Source organism: Malaclemys terrapin, chromosome 7 (assembly GCF_027887155.1).
Source record: "Malaclemys terrapin pileata isolate rMalTer1 chromosome 7, rMalTer1.hap1, whole genome shotgun sequence".
Taxonomy (NCBI): domain Eukaryota; kingdom Metazoa; phylum Chordata; order Testudines; family Emydidae; genus Malaclemys; species Malaclemys terrapin.
Window position 1 is genome coordinate 69,981,140 of NC_071511.1, and position 17,357 is coordinate 69,998,496.

A 17,357-nucleotide genomic window follows, 5' to 3' on the forward strand; every position below is an offset into this window, starting at 1 on the left:
AAAAACAGTTGTAAAATGAAATGTTAATTTTGTGGTGCCTCTTGGGTAGAATTATTAGGGTCCTAGGATGTGAAATTACTGTAAATTTGCCTTTAGACTGAGTCATAGAATCACAAAAGCAGCCAAGACACAGGATCGTCTATAGCTTACAGAAAAGGAAAATTCTGAAGTGGAATATGTGAAAATAAGTATGTGCAGACACAACTCAAAAGAGTGTAAGAATATACAGAATTAGGTCATTACTATAAGTATAAAAATGCCTCCTCTTTAGGAAAGGTACTTTTCTATTCTTCACAAGGGACGAAACCAGAATGCTAATGTAACAAAAACAAAAGTGTTTTGAATTAGCATTTTAGTTTGTTTCCTTGTGCTTGGAGAATAAATGAGCTCTTTTGTAAGGAGCAGAAACACTTCTATATTTGAATATATGAAATGCAGTAGGAATAACAACCAGTTATTTCTGTATATCCCAACATATTTTTGGTAACATTGTGTGTACCTTGGATGTCTCCTTTTCAGAGGCGTGATAGTCATTCTTCTAAATCAACTGAATTTCTGTCAACCAGAATAAAAGACTTTTCCTGTGTGAAATCTCAACATACAAAATTCCAGGATGTAGAAAGTCAGCCTTTTAAACAAGGTCATGCTAAAAATACCATATTTTCCAGATAATCTTGTTATACCTTAGCTTTCTGCAGGTATTTTAAAAAAAATACATGTCGTTTTCAAGGACAGTGACTTAATTTTCCAATGTTGTGATGCTTTCTGCACCTTCACCCATCTCCAGAATTATATAGTGCAGGCCATCACCCTCCACTTAAAGTACAGGGCTTGGAAAAACTACCTGCAATGTGAAAGACGACTTCTGATCACTAATAGGATCTGGGAGCGGTACCTTCATGAGAAACTGAGCACAATCATCCTCAGTCTCCTGGGAAGCGGTACTGAATGCCCATCAGGATGCCATCCCTGCACCCAGCATGAGGAATTTGTATTTCATATCAGGGATGACTAGCAAAAATATGTAACTTTGTTCTCCCGTCACCCTGCCTTCCTGGGACAGAGTTCTCCAAATCTTTATCCCTCGGTGGGACAGGACTTCAAAGGATCCCACTTGTTGATCTCTCTTCTCCTCCTTTTTGGGGTGGGGGGGAGGAAGCAAGATGAGCAACATGCTTACCTCTGCTGTTGCTGCCAGAGACAGTTGTGAGCAGTAGTAGTGACAAAAAACTCAATCCTTTAGCTTGTTCAGGCAGGTGAGGAAAAAGACTCCAATCTCTTAGTCCTTTACGCAGGACAAGATTCTAAAGGAGCAGTGGAGTGAGGATGAGAAGACGTGATGAGAGAAGTTTGGGTTTCTGGCTATCCGACTTAGTCCTGCGCTTAGTAGGTGTCCAGTAAACCTTTCTAGTCTTTTATCCAGTACAAAATTCTTTTTAAAGACTGTATATGTAAAAGGTGAGATTCTTACAGTAACATTAGTTTGACCTCTATGCATATAGATAGTATTTTTTATTCTATTAAATCTGCAAATTTAAATGTATACCATTTAAAAAGTACCCAGTGTCCAAAATGGCTGAGTTGGCATTGCTGTAGAAACACAAATATTTATATTTTCTGCCTCTTCATTTTAACTTTGCAACTTGATATGTTGCATGTAATTTCTCTTTAAGGAGAGGGGCAATAGTGATGGAAAAGTTGCCTGCTAACATTGGCATTTACAGGGACATAATTAAATGTGGCTTTTCACATCACACATAAATAGGGTAAGGATGCAATTAAATGACAGCAACATGTGATGGATGGATGACTTATGTCTTGGCAAAAGCCTTTACCTCCTAGTAACAACCTAAGAATTGGTATTGTTTTTCATGGTCAGGTGGCATTGAGGAGGAGGTGGGAAACAAATTAGAGGGGAAAGAATTGAGTGGAGGCATCTGACTGAAGGAATGCAGGTGAAGTTTCCTTTATAGACCAACGTGGTGCAGTCTGTATGCAGTCTTAATGCACTGCATTAGAAATAAGTTATATAGATTTATTATTGTTGCAACTGTAGCAGTACTTCTTACCAGAGTGCTTCATAAAACAGAGGTTTGTTATGTACATAGAGAAGGTGCTAGTAGGTGTGGCTCAAGAATATGCATATGCGTTTGTATTTGTACACTGCAGGTGGGTTTGTGTTAGCTCTTCACATGCAGATCTTAACAATGCTGACCATTGTCATTCATATATATATATATAGCCACAATAGATAGAAGCTTCCTTCACAAATAGTTCAACTGATCATACTTTTATTTCACCCATTACTGTCCTATCTATGTACCACACAATCTTTCTACTGTATTTTTCCCTCTTCTCACATCTGTGAGCCAGGGAAATACTGCCATCCCAGAGAAATGGGGAACTGAGGCACAGAGAGACCAAGCGACTTGCCCCAAGATCAGACAGGGAGTCTTCCATAGAACAGGGAATTGAACCCAAGTCTACAGAGGCCGAGGCTAGTGCTCTAGCTCCTAGGCTATCCTTTCCTACTCAACAATGATGAGTTCGCTACTAGCTATTTCAAGTCTATCTTAAAGATAGCTTAGCAGAATACCATTTATTTATTTTTTTTTTTGGTAATTTTGATGGATAATATAGATGTTTATTTTTAAACTTTTCTTTTTAAAACTTTCATAATTGTAGGACATTATGGGGCCGTCAGTCAAATTAATGACATTTGTTGTGATTCAGAAAGTTAATGCTTTTGAGTTAACTGTTAAAACACCATTTGTCAACCTTACGTGGCAAAATATACAAAGTAAATATCCTTAAATCAAACTCTGATTTCTCAAGCAGCATTTGTCTAACTTTGCCTGTCTGTTAATTTTGATTATCATTGATGGAAATATTTTCTCAGTTTGTGTGTGTGTGTGTGTATGTGTGTGTGTGTGAGTGAAATTGACATTTGCTGATTAAATGCCTAATCCTTACAAGCCTGTTTATAGATCACACTTTATCATAGGATTTTATAGCGAGTTGCAAATGTTAACCCATTTTAAGCTAGACACTAAATGACTGACCAAGCCTCCCTCAGTTGACAGCTCCAGCTATTTGCCAATACCCAATGACAGTTGGTTCAGCCCATTAACCCCGTGACCCTCTTGTAATTGCCAGTGACTTGACTCTTTCCCTTGCCCTGGAGGCACTTCGTTACAGGCACTTCCTCATTTTCCCCAAAGGCATAACAATAACCTACATGTTCTCATCACTTTCCTTTTAATGATTAAAGTTTTCATTCATAGATTGAAAATGACACCTAATGTTTGTAGTATTATTTTCTTTCCCCACTTTTATACTCCTATAAATGCTTCAGAAGACCGAAGTGCAAACATTAACCCCTGTGCCCCAAATTCCACAGGTTGTGGGATTTAGACTCTTAATTCTTTTCCAGGGGAAAAAATAATTGTTCCTCCAGCCCCTTTCAATCCCCAAAAACTGATTGCCATGTTGACTGAATTATTGGCACTCTGCCTGTGACTCAAAGATCATGAAATGCTGCCATTGCTGCGATAGTCCCAGTTCTGGATGGGAAAGCCAGCTAGTGTAGTGAAGGAGACCCAGGACTGGCATTACAGAATCTGTTTTGACTCCGCTACAGCCTGATCTTTACTTGTTGTAAATAGACTAAGCCTGAGAGTGCCAGTTTTGCCAGGTTCAGGTGTCTACAGCTTCCACTGAACTAATGCCTTTCTGCATACAATACTTAGCTGTTTTTTTTTTTTTTTAATACTTATGCTTTAAGGAAACCTAAAATTCATTAGCCAGCAAATGATGTGTTTCCAATGCTTACTTTGCTGTAAAATTCAGAAGGAAATGGGAAAGGACCATTTATAAAATCAATATAATTTTCTACTAAAGAAAGGTTGGATGTCACTGTTACATCACTCCATGTCCTGGTTTTGTACTGCAGACTGGCTTTTTCTTTCTGCGTTGACTGACCACATCTGGACCCTGGTCAATAGTTTGAGGACACATCTGGTATTAATCACGTTTATAGACATGTGGTTCTATTTATGTAATATTTTATTAGTAAAATGTTCTAGACATTTTTCATTCATTTTCCTTTCTTAAGGACCTACTTGGTTTAATTACTTGAAATTACTTTGTTATAGATGTTTGTTTATATATTTTTATATTCAATTGTTCAGTAATGACACATTCAAAAAATGTCTGTATTTGATAGCTTTTGCCTTTGATCCATCTTGTTCAGGTCTTCCTTCAACCTCTCTAGTTTGTTCCTTAGTTAAATATTGTTAGGCATTGATTCTGGCAACAGGAAGTGGCTAACTACAGGACTATTCATATACATGTACACTTCAATCAGACCACTCCTGTGCATGAAGTTCAGCATGTACACAATCAGGGGGCCGTAGTCTCTTACTTGAAACTCTGGGTGGCTTGATGCTGTAGTCTAGAGTTGGTACAACAGGCATATTTGAAATCCCAGGTGATATTATGTGTAGTTGAAGTGTGGTCTGTGCACAGAATTGAGATGAAAGAATTCCAGGCTTTGGCTCTTGTTCCGACTTTGTGCCCTTGGGCAAGTCACTTAATCTTTCAGCCATACTTATCACACTTGGGAATAGGTGTAACTGTGTACATAGATGCATATTTTATCAGTGCATGACACACTTACCACAAAGTGTCATCTGAGAACAGGTTTACTTGATATTGTAGCAACAGAGAAATAGTGTGGAATCTGTGTGGTAGGGTTGGATAAATATTGACTTAATAGTTATTGGCACTGTACATCAAACATGTGCAGGATGTGGTGTGGCATAATCACTTGATTGGTGAGAGTTTGGGAAGACTGCATCTCTGGCAGATACTAAAATTGTGGGTCATTCCAGTCATCACAAATAATGTAATGGTGTAACCATTTCCCCCCTGCAATCTTTTCTTTTAATTATTTATATAGTAAAACTAAATTGATATTCAAGTCTGGATACTCAGGTGAATTTCCACTAAAGTGCTCCAGAGAACAGTTTCACAATGTGGTTGAGGGAAGTGCAGTTAATAGCTCTTTTTTGGTGATGTGGGGGAGCCCTGATGTTGCTATCTGAAAACAGGACTAAGAACTCCCTTTAATGGTCTTGGGAGACACAAGTCTTGAATTGAAAGTCCTAACATTTGTCTTTCTAGATTCCCTGCATTAGGGAAGAGGCTTACTTAGGATAGAATCTTTTGAGCACGTGATGAGAATTGTGGGGAGCTCCTACAACTCATGTATACCCAGAGAAAGGCGGTCAGACCTATTGGGATGACTGATGTGCTCACATTTGTCTCTCTCTTTCTTCTCCAAAGATAGAGGGTGGAAAAATCTTGCAAAAATTAAAAGGAAGAACAGAGGAGGAATGCCTGATTCATGCGCAGATTGCAGCATACCTGAATGCCCCCAAGACGGAGTCAGCTCAAGATTCCAAAAAATGGATGTCCATAACTTACGATATAGTGAGTTTCAGTTATTTTTTGCAAGAGTGCTTTTCAGAAGCATGAACAATAATTTACTTTCCTTAATAGCTGAGTTAATACATATTCACTTTTATTTCCTATTTGTTCTGTGTTTTTGTTTTTGTTTTTCTTCTCCTCTCCCCCCACCCTCCTTGTAACCTTAATGGTATGATGGAAATACTCTTTGGTTGCATTGTGTTTAAGGGTGTATCCTTTGGGACACTATTCATTAAAGAGAATCCATCCCTTATATGTGGAAGAATCAATCCCAATGTTCATTTCAGAACAAGTTTGTTTTGGTTTCCCAATCATGGTGACAGTGTAATTGGCCCTTTTCTGCCTTTCTCTCATTTGTCCCCATCTGATCATATTTAGTAACAGGGTTTAATTTACTAAATACATGCTAAGAATTCAAAGATCTGCCTTTCCATCCTACTCTCTCTTCATCAGAGACTGGTTGATTCTCTGATATCTCTTCTGAGATGTTATGCTGCCAACGTAAATTTAACATGTTAAATACTGAATGCCGTCTCTTCTCAGACTCTTCCCCCCTCCTCCTTTTACTCACGGTTTGCTATTCCACTCTCCTTCCTGTCCCTCAATATTCAAAGATGCTTCCATTGTTTACTTCTGTCTTTTCCTCCCTGTCGCCTCAGTTATCCCCTCGCCTCCCCCAAATGCTGTATCCTGCTGGTGTATTCTTTCCAATACATCTCAAAAATCTATTTTCTCTTTCTGTTCTCTTTGCTTGTTGTTGCTTTTAAAATCCTTCACAACTTATCTTGTTCTCTGCTTCCTCTGTCGTCTTCTGGTCCCCACGTGCCCCCTTTACTTCATCCTACACCACAGATAACAATCCCTTCACGTTTTTCACTCTTGCCAGTGGCTTCTTTCATGAATCATTTCTCCCTCTTGTTCCTCCCTGCCCTTCCCGCCCCCCACCTTGAATTCTCTCCTTCACCTGGTCTTTTCTGCATTCACATTCTCTTCAAAGTCCCTCCTTAGCACATTTTGTACAAAAGGTCTCTAAACTCTAGTTGTCTTCCCCCAAAGAAATGTTGACTGCTCAAGCTACCACACGATGGCAAAAAAAATAAACCCTCCTAGTAAATATCATGGAACCTGTGTGTACAACTCACTCAGAAGTTGGAATATCTTACTACCTGTTGCTGGGGTTTTTTCTTAACTTTTACCTATTCATTTTGTGTTGAAACACAAAGTTCTTTGGGCCCACACTCTTGTGTCTCACTATTCTATGGAGTGTCTAGCACACTGTTGTTGGTGCTGTCAAAATAATAGCTGAGGTATTGGCCAAGGATAAATCTGAGTCAGTTGGGGAATGCATAAAGCCTATTCAAATGAATATAAATTGCACTTGTAGATAAGAGAAAGCACAAGTAATTTAATAAGCTTAAAGATTTGCCAATAAAGATGTATGCACTACGTAGCTTCCATAGGCTGTGAGCATGCTCCTTGCATTCCTCCACCCCTCCCCCAAACTCCCTGGGTGCCACCCTCCCACTCTTCTCTATTGCAGGGGCTCCCACCAACTCCTCCCATTTCCTTCCTCACACCATGGCCTCTGTCTCCATCCCCAATACCATTGACCCTGATTATTCCCCCCCCCCGCCGCCCGAGCAGAGACTCTGTGGCTCCTCCTTACTCTCCCCACCACCCTTGGAGAATACTCCATCCCCTCTCCCATGCCAGATGTTCTGTGTGCACCTTCATTCTCCCTTCCCCTTATGCCTGGATCTGTGTGCCTTACGTTCCTCCTCTTTCCCCATATCTCCCCTCTTTCCCCTTCCCTCACTCTTCTCTGGGTTCTTGCATTCCCGATCACCACCACTCACCCCCAGTCCTCTCTGGGTCCCTGTTTCCCCACCACTGTTGCCCCTTCACCACTACAAACTCTTCCCCGAGACTTTATTTCTGTTAGTCTGGGGTACAGGCAGTCTCCTCACACAGCAAGCCAAGTTGCTGCCCCTGTTATGCATAGGTTGCAGAGAGATCTGTCTGCCTGCAGTACTGGGTAGTCTGTGGGCCCTGATATTCCTGTGTATCAGGCTTTTTCAGTAGTCCGATTTGCACCAAAATCAGTGTGGTTGTGCCTACAGATGCCTTGAATATGCTCCGAAATATTGGACTGATCAGATGTGGCATTCAAAATCTATCTCATTACAGACAAACAGATGCCATTGAGTTGAATGTAATGCCTCTTTGAGTGGCCAAAAACCCAGAACTATTTCATTTAGACCTTGCCCGAGAAACTATATTTGTATAACTTTAACCTGCTTAACTGCATGATTAAAAAATTAATCATGATTAGTCGTGCAATTAATCTCACTGTTAAACAATAGAATACCATTTATTTAAATATTTGTTAATGTTTTCTACATTTTCAGATATATTTATTTCAATTACAACACAATACAAAGTGTACAGTGTTCACTTTATGTTTATTTTTGATTACAAGTATTTGCACTGTAAAAAAAAAAGAATTTTTCTATTCACTTAATACAAGTACTGTAGTGCAATCTCTTTATCATGATAGTTGAACTTACAAATGTAGAATTATGTACAAAAGAAACTGCATTCAAAAATAAAACCATGTAAAATTTTACAGCCTGCAAGTTCACTCAGTACTACTTCTTGTTCAGCCAGTCACTCAAACACGTTTCTTATTTACAATATTACCTGAAAGTAAGAACAGGCATTCTCATGGCACTGTTGTAGCCAGCATTGCAAGATATTTACATGCCAGTTGTGCTAAAGATTCATATGTCCCTTCATGCTTCAACCACCATTCCAGGGGACATGCGTCCATGCTTATGACGAGTTCTGCTGGATAACAATCCAAAGCAGAGCGGACCGACGCATGTTCATTTTCATTATCTCAGATGCCACCAGCAGAAGGTTGATTTTATTTATTTATTTTTATTTATTTTTGATGGTTCAGGTTCTGTAGCTTTTGCATCGGAGTGTTGCTCTTTTAAGACTTCTGAAAGCATGCTCCACACCTCATCCCTCTCAGATTTTAGAAGGTACTTTAGATTCTTAAACCTTGGGTCCAGTGCTGTAGCTATTTTTAGAAATCTCACATTGGTATCATCTTTGCGTTTTGTGAATTCTGCAATGAAAGTGTTCTTGAAATGAACAGTATGTGCTGGGTCATTACCTGAGACTGCTAAAACATGAAATATATGGCAGAATGCAGGTAAAACAGAGCAGAGGACATACAATTCTCCCCCAAGGAGTTCAATCACAAATTTAATTAACGCATTAATTTTGTAATGAGTGTCATCAGCATGTCCCCTGGAATGGTGGCCAAAGCATGAAGGGGCATACGAATGTTTAGCATATTTGGCATGTAAATACCTTGCTGTGCCAGCTACAAAAGTGCCATGCAAATGCATGTTCTCACTTTCTGATAACACGGTAAACAAGAAGAGGGCAGCATTATCTCCTGTAAATGTAAACAAACTTCTTTGTCTTAGCGATTGGCTGAACAAGTAGAACTGACTGGATTTGTAGGCTCTGAAGTTTTACATTGTTTTGTTTTTGAGTTATGTAGTTATGAAACAAAGCAGTTATGTAACAAGTTCTACATTTGTAAGTTGCACTTTCACAACAGATTGCACTACACATTGTATGAGTTGAACTGAAATACTATTTCTTTTATCATTTTTACAGTGCAGATATTTGTAATCAAAAATATACACTTTGATTTCAATTACAACACAGAATATAATATATACAAAAATGTAGAAAAACATCCAAAAATTAATAAATTTTAATGGTATTCTATTAAACAGGATTAATCACGATTAAATTTTTTTGAGTTAATCGCGTGAGTTAACAGCAATTAATTGACAGCCCTATTTTTTTAGTACTATTTTCAGAAAATCCCAAACATGTTGATTAGGGAAGCTCTTCAGACATGACACAATAGGACTGGAAAAGAATTCTTTTAACTTATCTGCTTGAAAAAGTTAAGTTTCATTCAGCTGTTCTTATTAGTATGCTCCAGACAGTTCCATAAGAAAGAAATCATTCATGTGTAACACAATGGAAAGAACTGAGAAAAATACTTGCAATCCATCATGTCTACGTTTTTGGATGTTAACGTTTCCTTCATGTGTTTTCCAGCTGCCTGGCTGCTTTGTAGTTCTAATATGCACCTTTCATTTAATTTTAGGTTCTGCTTTGGTATTGCTGACTCAAACCACAGAAGCCCAAAGAAGGGGGGAAGTGGAATAAAATACTCAATTATCAAGTGCCAGAGGAAAATATCAAACTGTCCAATGAAAACTACTGTTACTGAGGTGTAGATTGCTCCTGCAGTGTATAAATGAGTGTGTGCAAAAAAGCTGTGCACGAAAAGCTACCAATCCTAGTATTTGCCAGGTTTCTTCACTGAGAAGAACTTCAGACTAAAAACCTTAACTCTTGCTTTTAAGAAAAACAAGTCAACAACAACAACAAAACAGGAAAAGAGTCAGCAAGGATTCACAATGTTTCTGTCTTGTTTTGGCCCAGTCACCAGAATATTATGGGAATTGTATCTGATGGCATAGATTACATTTTTCCTTTTCATCATGGAAGTTAGTGATTTTAGACTTTGTCTCTGCAATATCAAATGATTAAGACACATGCTGAAAGTTGCTTTTTTTTTTTTTGGCTGACATAACTTTGATGTGACTTTAAAAAAAAAACATGATTTCATTCCCTTTTTAAGTCTTTGTGGGGATGCTCTTGGAAAGGTATGAAAAAGAAAATCCGCTTTTTGGTGGGGGACCCGAAATCTTATAAGAATGCCCAGAAGGGGTTTAATATTTCAAGCCAGGACCCGTTGGCTATTGGTGGGTCTTGCCTTACTATTCAGTTTAATGTTGTTCATGTACCTGCTTGAGTGTGCTCCACAAACAGATGGCAATGGATCTCTGCCTGGCGTTGTAGGGGAGAACTTGGGTAAAGAATATTACCAAGCTCTTCTACAGGAACAAGAGGAACACTATCAAACCCGGGCTACTAGTCTGAAGCGTCAGATTGCTCAACTAAAACAAGAGCTTCAGGAAATGAGTGATAAGCTGAAATTGCTGCAGGAAAAAAAGAGCCCAAGAGTCAATGGCATGGGCTACCAAGGCACCAAAGAACAAGCATCCAATGATCTCCTAGAGTTTCTTCATTCCCAAATTGACAAGGCTGAGGTGAGCATCGGGGCCAAGCTACCTAGTGAATATGGTGTCATTCCTTTTGAAAGCTTTACCTCCATGAAAGTGTTCCAGTTAGAGATGGGGCTCACTCGACACCCAGAGGAGAAACCTGTTAGAAAGGATAAGCGAGATGAGTTGGTGGAAGTTATTGAGGCTGGCCTAGAGGTAATCAATAATCCAGATGAAGAAGATGGACAAGATGATGATGATGATGAAGGAATAGGAGAGAGACCGCTCTATAATGAAAATGATTTCATAGAAGGTACTGTAAAAGCTTATTTAATAATTTACGCATTTCCTAATCAGCTGCACAGAATGTCATCATACACCATGAATAATTGCAAAGGAATTTATGGTTGTAAAACAAAATTGATGGCTTTTTTCATGTCTTTATAGTTTTGATAGCTACTCTAATATGTAGTACTTTTGCTGCACTAAGAAAAACCTTAGACTTGGTTTGCCTGTTGTAGTAGAATCTGTTGCTTCATAATATTGCACAATACCATGGATTGATGGGGGGGGGGGGGGAGTAGTAATTTCAGTGGAGATATTTTACTATAGCAAGCAGACAAAACAAGCTGTGCCCGTTTGAATTTTAACAGTTGGATATCCCTTGGTTGAAGATCATTTTGCATATGTTGTGCTGATGTAGATATAAAATGGTACCTAATACTGAAGAGGAGCTTTCAAAGGCACATAGGGCAGTTAGGTGCCCAGCTCCCTTTGAAGGTCATGAGACTTGATTGCCTAGCTTCCCTTTCTGCCTTTGAAAATCTCCATTTAACTTTGTCCCTTTGTATCAGTTATGACTAGATAACTGTAAACCGCAGGTAGGTGAAGAGGTCTATATTAATGTCACAATGCAAACTAGTTGCCAATATTTAAAACATTGGCACATGCACCTGTATGGGGTGGAGGGAGGAGTGGTATTTATAGAGTAACTTACCTTTGTTAGAGTATTTGGTTGCTGAGTATCTATGGGTAGATCTTCAGGTGGCATAAAATAGCACAGCTCTATTAGTCAATGAATCTATGCAGAGTTAAGCCAGCTCAGGATCTGGTCCCTGATGTGCAAAACCTGAAACCAGATTACTCAAACATATGACTTTTAAAATGCTGGCATTATTAAATTTGTTAAATTCTCAGAAACCCAGGGGTAGGGAAGAGAAGATGAATGTTATTTCAGCTGCAAAACACTGAAGCAATGATACATGAACATTGCCTTTTCAAGGCTGATATACTGAAAAGGTACAGTGACCACTATTTCTCTAGAACTCAGTCTTGAAGGTACTCTATACTAAAATGTAATTCTGATGGAAATATTAAGATTTTTTTTATACAGGCTTACAGTATTAAATGCAGTACATATTGCCAGAAAAAGTCAGAAGTGAATAATGCTTTAGAGCTAATTCTTGTATTTTCAAGCACACCAAAATCTGAGTAGTGATGTATGATGTATAATTAAGCAAATACATACATGAGAATGCTACACAGTTGTTGAAAGGGTTAACATTTTTTAGTCAGATGACTTAATCAGCTCCAAAACGAATCTGCTTCTCACTAATGGAATAGTGCAGTGGTGTTTTGCCTAACCAGTACTCTATTAAAACTTCCAAGTAAAGTTCCTTTGTTATCTTGTGGGGGTGCGGAGTGGAAAGGCATCTAAAGTATAGCTCTAAAGCCGGGCAATGCAGCGTTGGACTTCAAAGTTTCTTTCACCTGAAAGCATGATTTCATTTGCCTAGAGACATTCTCACAATGTCATTTTACAGTTCTGTTTTTCTTTTAAATTACTATAATGTGTGCAGCGTCTTTCCTCTAATACATATAGTGTGCACTTCAGTGGGTATTTGTAGCTTTTCTGATAGCCACGTCTAATGACTATAGTGGGGCGGGCAAACTTTTTGGCCTGAGGGCCACATCAGGTTTCTGAAATTGTATGGAGGGCCGGCTGTGCCTCCCCAAACAGCCAGGTGTGGCCTGGCCCCCGCCCCCATCCGACCCCCCCCACTTCTTGCCCCCGACGGCCCCCCGGGACTCCTGCCCCTCCACCCCATCCCCTGACCACCCCTGGACCCTCTGCCCCTGACTGCCCCCTGAGACCTCTGTCCCCATTCGGGACCCCTGTCTCCATTCAACCCCGCTGTTCCCCGCCCTCTGACCGCCCTGACCCCTATCCACCCCCCCCCGCGCCGAACTCCCCTACTCTCTATTTCCCCCCCCCCCCCACTCCTTGGCCTCTTACCGCAGTGGCAGGCGGCGCTACAGCCGTGCTGCCCAGAGCACCAGGGCAGGCAGCCATGCCGCCTGGCTGGAGCCAGCCATGCCATTGCGCAGCACAGAGCACTAGGTCAGGCCACGGTTTTGCAGCTGCGCTGCCGCCCAGAACATTGTGCTGGCGGCGCAGTGAGCTGAGACTGCGCGGGAGGGCGAACAGCAGGGGAGGGGCTGGGGGCTAGCAACTCAGGGGCCGGGCAGGAGGGTCCTGTGGGCCAGATGTGGCCCGCGGGCTGTAGGTTGCCCACCTCTGGACTATATAGGCCTCTGAGAAAGCAAGTAGACATAGTGCCTTATGAAACAAAGTTCTACTCCTCCCTTCACCTCTTTACCCTAGATAAATTGACAATTAGTTCCTAAAGAACATCTTTCTCTTTGGAAATTAAACTTATTCCCTCTGTGGTCAAGACAGTGTTTTATGACTTGGATTACAGGAATCACATAACCATTATTCAGTACTTAAGTGGAAATATTTTTGTGCTGTAGGTCATTATATTAGGGTATGTTAGTTACTAGCCACAGTAATGTAACACTGTTTCCTTTCAACCAGAGATTGTACCTATACAAGTCACCCTATGGTTTCCTATGCATGTGAAAATAGCATTGGCGGACTTGAGAAACTTTTTGGCCAGCTGAAGAGAAATTTTCTTTGAGCATTAACTATTTTGACTTCAAATTTCAGAACTAAACCTTTTTAATTTTTTGTCCCTTTCAAGGACTTCAGTGTTTTACTTTATAACTTGTCATTTTGTTGATGGAAGCCCGGTTAGAAAGCTGCTGCCATTATATTTGGGAAATACAGTGCTCAATTATAACCGCTTAAGCCTGAGCGCTTATGATGGATGTCAGACCTCATTGTCCCTTTTCTAAAATAACAGTAAATGCATTTGTCGCTGTTCCTATCCTAAAATAATAATAAATGCTCTTAATGTTGGTCTAGAAATTGTATCCCGATAACAAGGTTTCTCTGCGAAGCTTTTAAATAGGCTTTATTTAAATAGGCTTTAATGGATTGTTTCTGTATTGACAAATATTTTGGCACCTAAACTGATGTATCATCATCAACAGTTGAACTCCAATCTAAGATTCTAATGAGATATTTAGAACCAGAAACAAATTTAAGCAGATTGGGTCAGATGACTGGGAAACTGATATTTGATAGTATGGAAGATCTGAAAACAATAGAATTGATTACTTTAAGTTTAAGGGAAACCGAATGGCTTTGTATTGTCTATTTTAGCCCCATTGAGTTACCAAGATTTAGTAGACAGACTGAATTTAAAGAAAAACCTAATTTTACAAGCATAATTATACCAAAATGACACAAACAAAATAGGAAAAAAGGCATTTTACTGTGAAGTAAGTGTCCACACAGGGAGTTTAGTGGTATAACTTCCTGTGTAGACAAGACCTTCTTTAGTAAGTATCTAAACTTTTTTCTAAACTTCTGTTTATGAAGTATCACTTCATTTTTATTTTTGAGCTGTGCTTTCTCTTGTGTGCTTCCGGATATGTACATACTGGACATTAATTTTTAAATATTTGCTCAGGTCTCTTTTTTTTTTAATAAGGCTTCAAAGTCTCATGCAGACCATTGCCATCTCCCTTACTATCATCTTTTCTTCCCCTCACCTCTTGAACTTGCACTGAATTTTTTTTCCAACCTAGGTTTTTTTAATCTGAGGTACAGTGGTACATAATCAAGAAATGAAAACAATCATAATGTTATACATCTGCGAAATCTCAGTTCCTGTTAAATCTTGGGGCATATCTACATGAGGACACTCAGGGACAGTCATATTTCATTAAGTAAGGGTTGAATTTAAAATGCATTAGCTAAAAGCACATTAAAGCCTTGTGAACGCTGTCATTCTGTGCAAAGCTGAAGTGAATTAAGGCCAGTTTAATTCACTTCCAAAGGGAATTAAGCTAAGGCCACTTTACTTCTGAATGAGCTCATCCACACAGCTGTAATGCAATTTAAAAATGCATTTTAAATTCAACCCGTTAGTTAATTCAGCAGAACTTTCCCGAGTGTCACCATGTCCTTTTCCTGTGTGTGTGTGTGTGTGTGTGTGTGTGTGTGTGAGAATCTAGCATTTTCAAAGAGTATACTTTCTAATAATATAGTGTATATAGTTAATGAAATTTGTATGTAGTGTGGGTCCCCAGTGGGGCTGACCATGTGGCCATAAAAGCTTCACACAGAAGCCATAATACTTGCCAAATATGATAGACTGCCTTGGTACTACTCTCCTTTTCCAACTCCTATTTTCTGCATTTTACTAATCCTTCAGTTCTTTGGTATCCTTTTGCTGGTGTGTTCTAGCATTTCATGTTCTTCCTCTTGCCATGCCTTCCATGTCTGATTCAAGCAGCCTGTGCTGTTGAGCAGTTAGCTTGAAGTATATTTTCTAAAGCAAGGCAAATGGTTTTCAGAGGTGTGTCTCTGGTATCCCATCATGTCAGTGAATGTGCACTTGAGCTCAGCACCAGCTTGTGGCATCTTTGCTATTGATGGGGCTGGATCAAGAAAATAGTAAAAGGAAATTGCAGAGCTGTACATTGAAACTGTAAAATAATATGGTGAATGCCGCAAGTAACTTTTAGGTAGAGAAATAATCACCCGGCTTTGCTGGTGATGAGAGAGCTACCAGAAAACCCTGCTGCGGTCTGGAGGTGGCCGATAGGACTGTTCAATATGTCCTTATTTTGTATCTCCCAAAGACATAAAATTAATAGTGACCTGTCAAAGTAATATGTAAGAGAACATAACCTGATTCAGATGAAAGTGTTTATTTTTTTTAAAGTTGTATAGTGGTTTCTTTATTTTAAACTGAATTCCTTTTATCATCCCCTCACCTGAAATATCTGATGGCTCCTGGGCTTGGCAGAGTGAACTATTGTGGATAGCGTTCACAAGAAGAGTAAAGTGTATGTCTCACATGGATAAGAGCTGCTGAAACCGCCTACCATCTGGCCACACTCGCTACAAGGTGGATGAGGCAGGGGATGCAGGGAAGCAGCAGCAGAGCATTGTTGACTTTGTCTTAAGAGCAGAATTGGAGGGCATAAAAGAAATGGCAGTTTTACTTTGCGGGGGTTGGACTACAAACAACAAATCTTTCACACAAGCAAAAGGCTTCCGAAGCAGCCACTCGGATGAAAAGTTAAGTGCTTATTCACCGTCCTCTGCAGGATAACGCTGCCATTTTAATGTTTTATTTCCATCTACTGCTATTAACCAAGAAGAAACGTGCTGTGATGGTGTGTAGGTCTATACCTATCTTAATATCTGACCCAGTTTTTGGATGCCACTAGGGTTACCATACGTCCGGATTTTCCCGGACATGTCCGGCTTTTTGGGCCTCAAATCCCCGTCCGGGGGGAAATCTCAAAAAGCCGAACATGTCTGGGAAAATCGGGACATGTCGGGCCGGGGGTGCTTGGCCGGGGGCTGGCCCGGGGCCGGCACCCCAGGGCCTGAGCCGACCCAGGCTGGAGATGCCGGGGGGGCTAGATTGGGCCGCGCCTCCTCCCTCCACCCACCCCCCAGCTTACCTGCTACCTGCTTCGGGCTTCCCGCGAATCAAATGTTCGTGGGAAGCAGGGGTGGGGGTGGAGTTGGGGCGGGGACTGTGGGGAAGAGGTGGAGTTGGGGCGGGGCTGGGGGCGGGGCCGGGGCCCTGTGGAGTGTCCTCTTTTTGGACACTCAAAATATGGTAATCCTAGATGCCACGTGCATCAAAGCCTGCAGGATCTCTGCAGAGTCCAGATTTGCTCTGGGTCTTTAAGGCACACTCCTAGGTGTAGACTCCTTGTCTGAAACACTTCCTGGGGACAGGAGATGCTGCAGTCTGGCTATCATAGCCCTCAAGACCAGTGCTGAGACTTCCCAAGCCAGGTGCTTATTGCATGCTCCCACAGAGTAGTTCTTGTCCTTTCTGTGGGCATTGTGACTTATAGTTTATCCCTTTGGAGACACATGGCAGGTAAAGCAAGGTACCCTGGGTTCATGCTGTTACTACTTAAATGCACACACAATGCAATTACTACTTAAACAGCACAAGAGAGTTACAGGGGTATGCAAAACAACGATGACATACCTGGATGCAATCCAAATCAGAGTGGGGCTGTCACCCCTGCCCTGCAACTTTGGGTGCCTCACGATGCCTTGCTATTGTAACTTCCAACTTGGGTTGCTCACGAACGGCCAAACAGCAGCATGCAGGCCGTACCCTGAGTGTCTGTGTGTAGCTACAGCCCTAGTCCAGCAGCTCTGACTTTAACAGCCTCTTAGCATAATTGCTACTGGGAATTAATCCACAAGGGTCAAATTAACACAAATGAATACATTTTGTGGTAGTACAC

General features: G+C 40.5%; 1 protein-coding gene across 4 annotated transcripts in view; it reads left to right on the top strand.

Annotated features, from left to right (window-relative positions):
* The window catches only part of CSGALNACT2 (chondroitin sulfate N-acetylgalactosaminyltransferase 2), a 56,868-nt gene that overhangs the window by 23,465 nt on the left and 16,046 nt on the right, over positions 1 to 17,357 (top strand). For 2 of the 4 annotated variants that reach the window (XM_054035346.1, XM_054035347.1), the window contains exons 2-3: positions 5,347 to 5,493; positions 9,692 to 10,971. In XM_054035346.1, coding sequence (XP_053891321.1) covers positions 10,308 to 10,971 — 664 coding nt within the window. In that variant the 5' untranslated portion in view covers positions 5,347 to 5,493; positions 9,692 to 10,307. The remainder of the gene's footprint in view (positions 1 to 5,346; positions 5,494 to 9,691; positions 10,972 to 17,357) is intronic. The other 2 variants (XM_054035348.1, XM_054035349.1) reach the window with 2 other exon arrangements.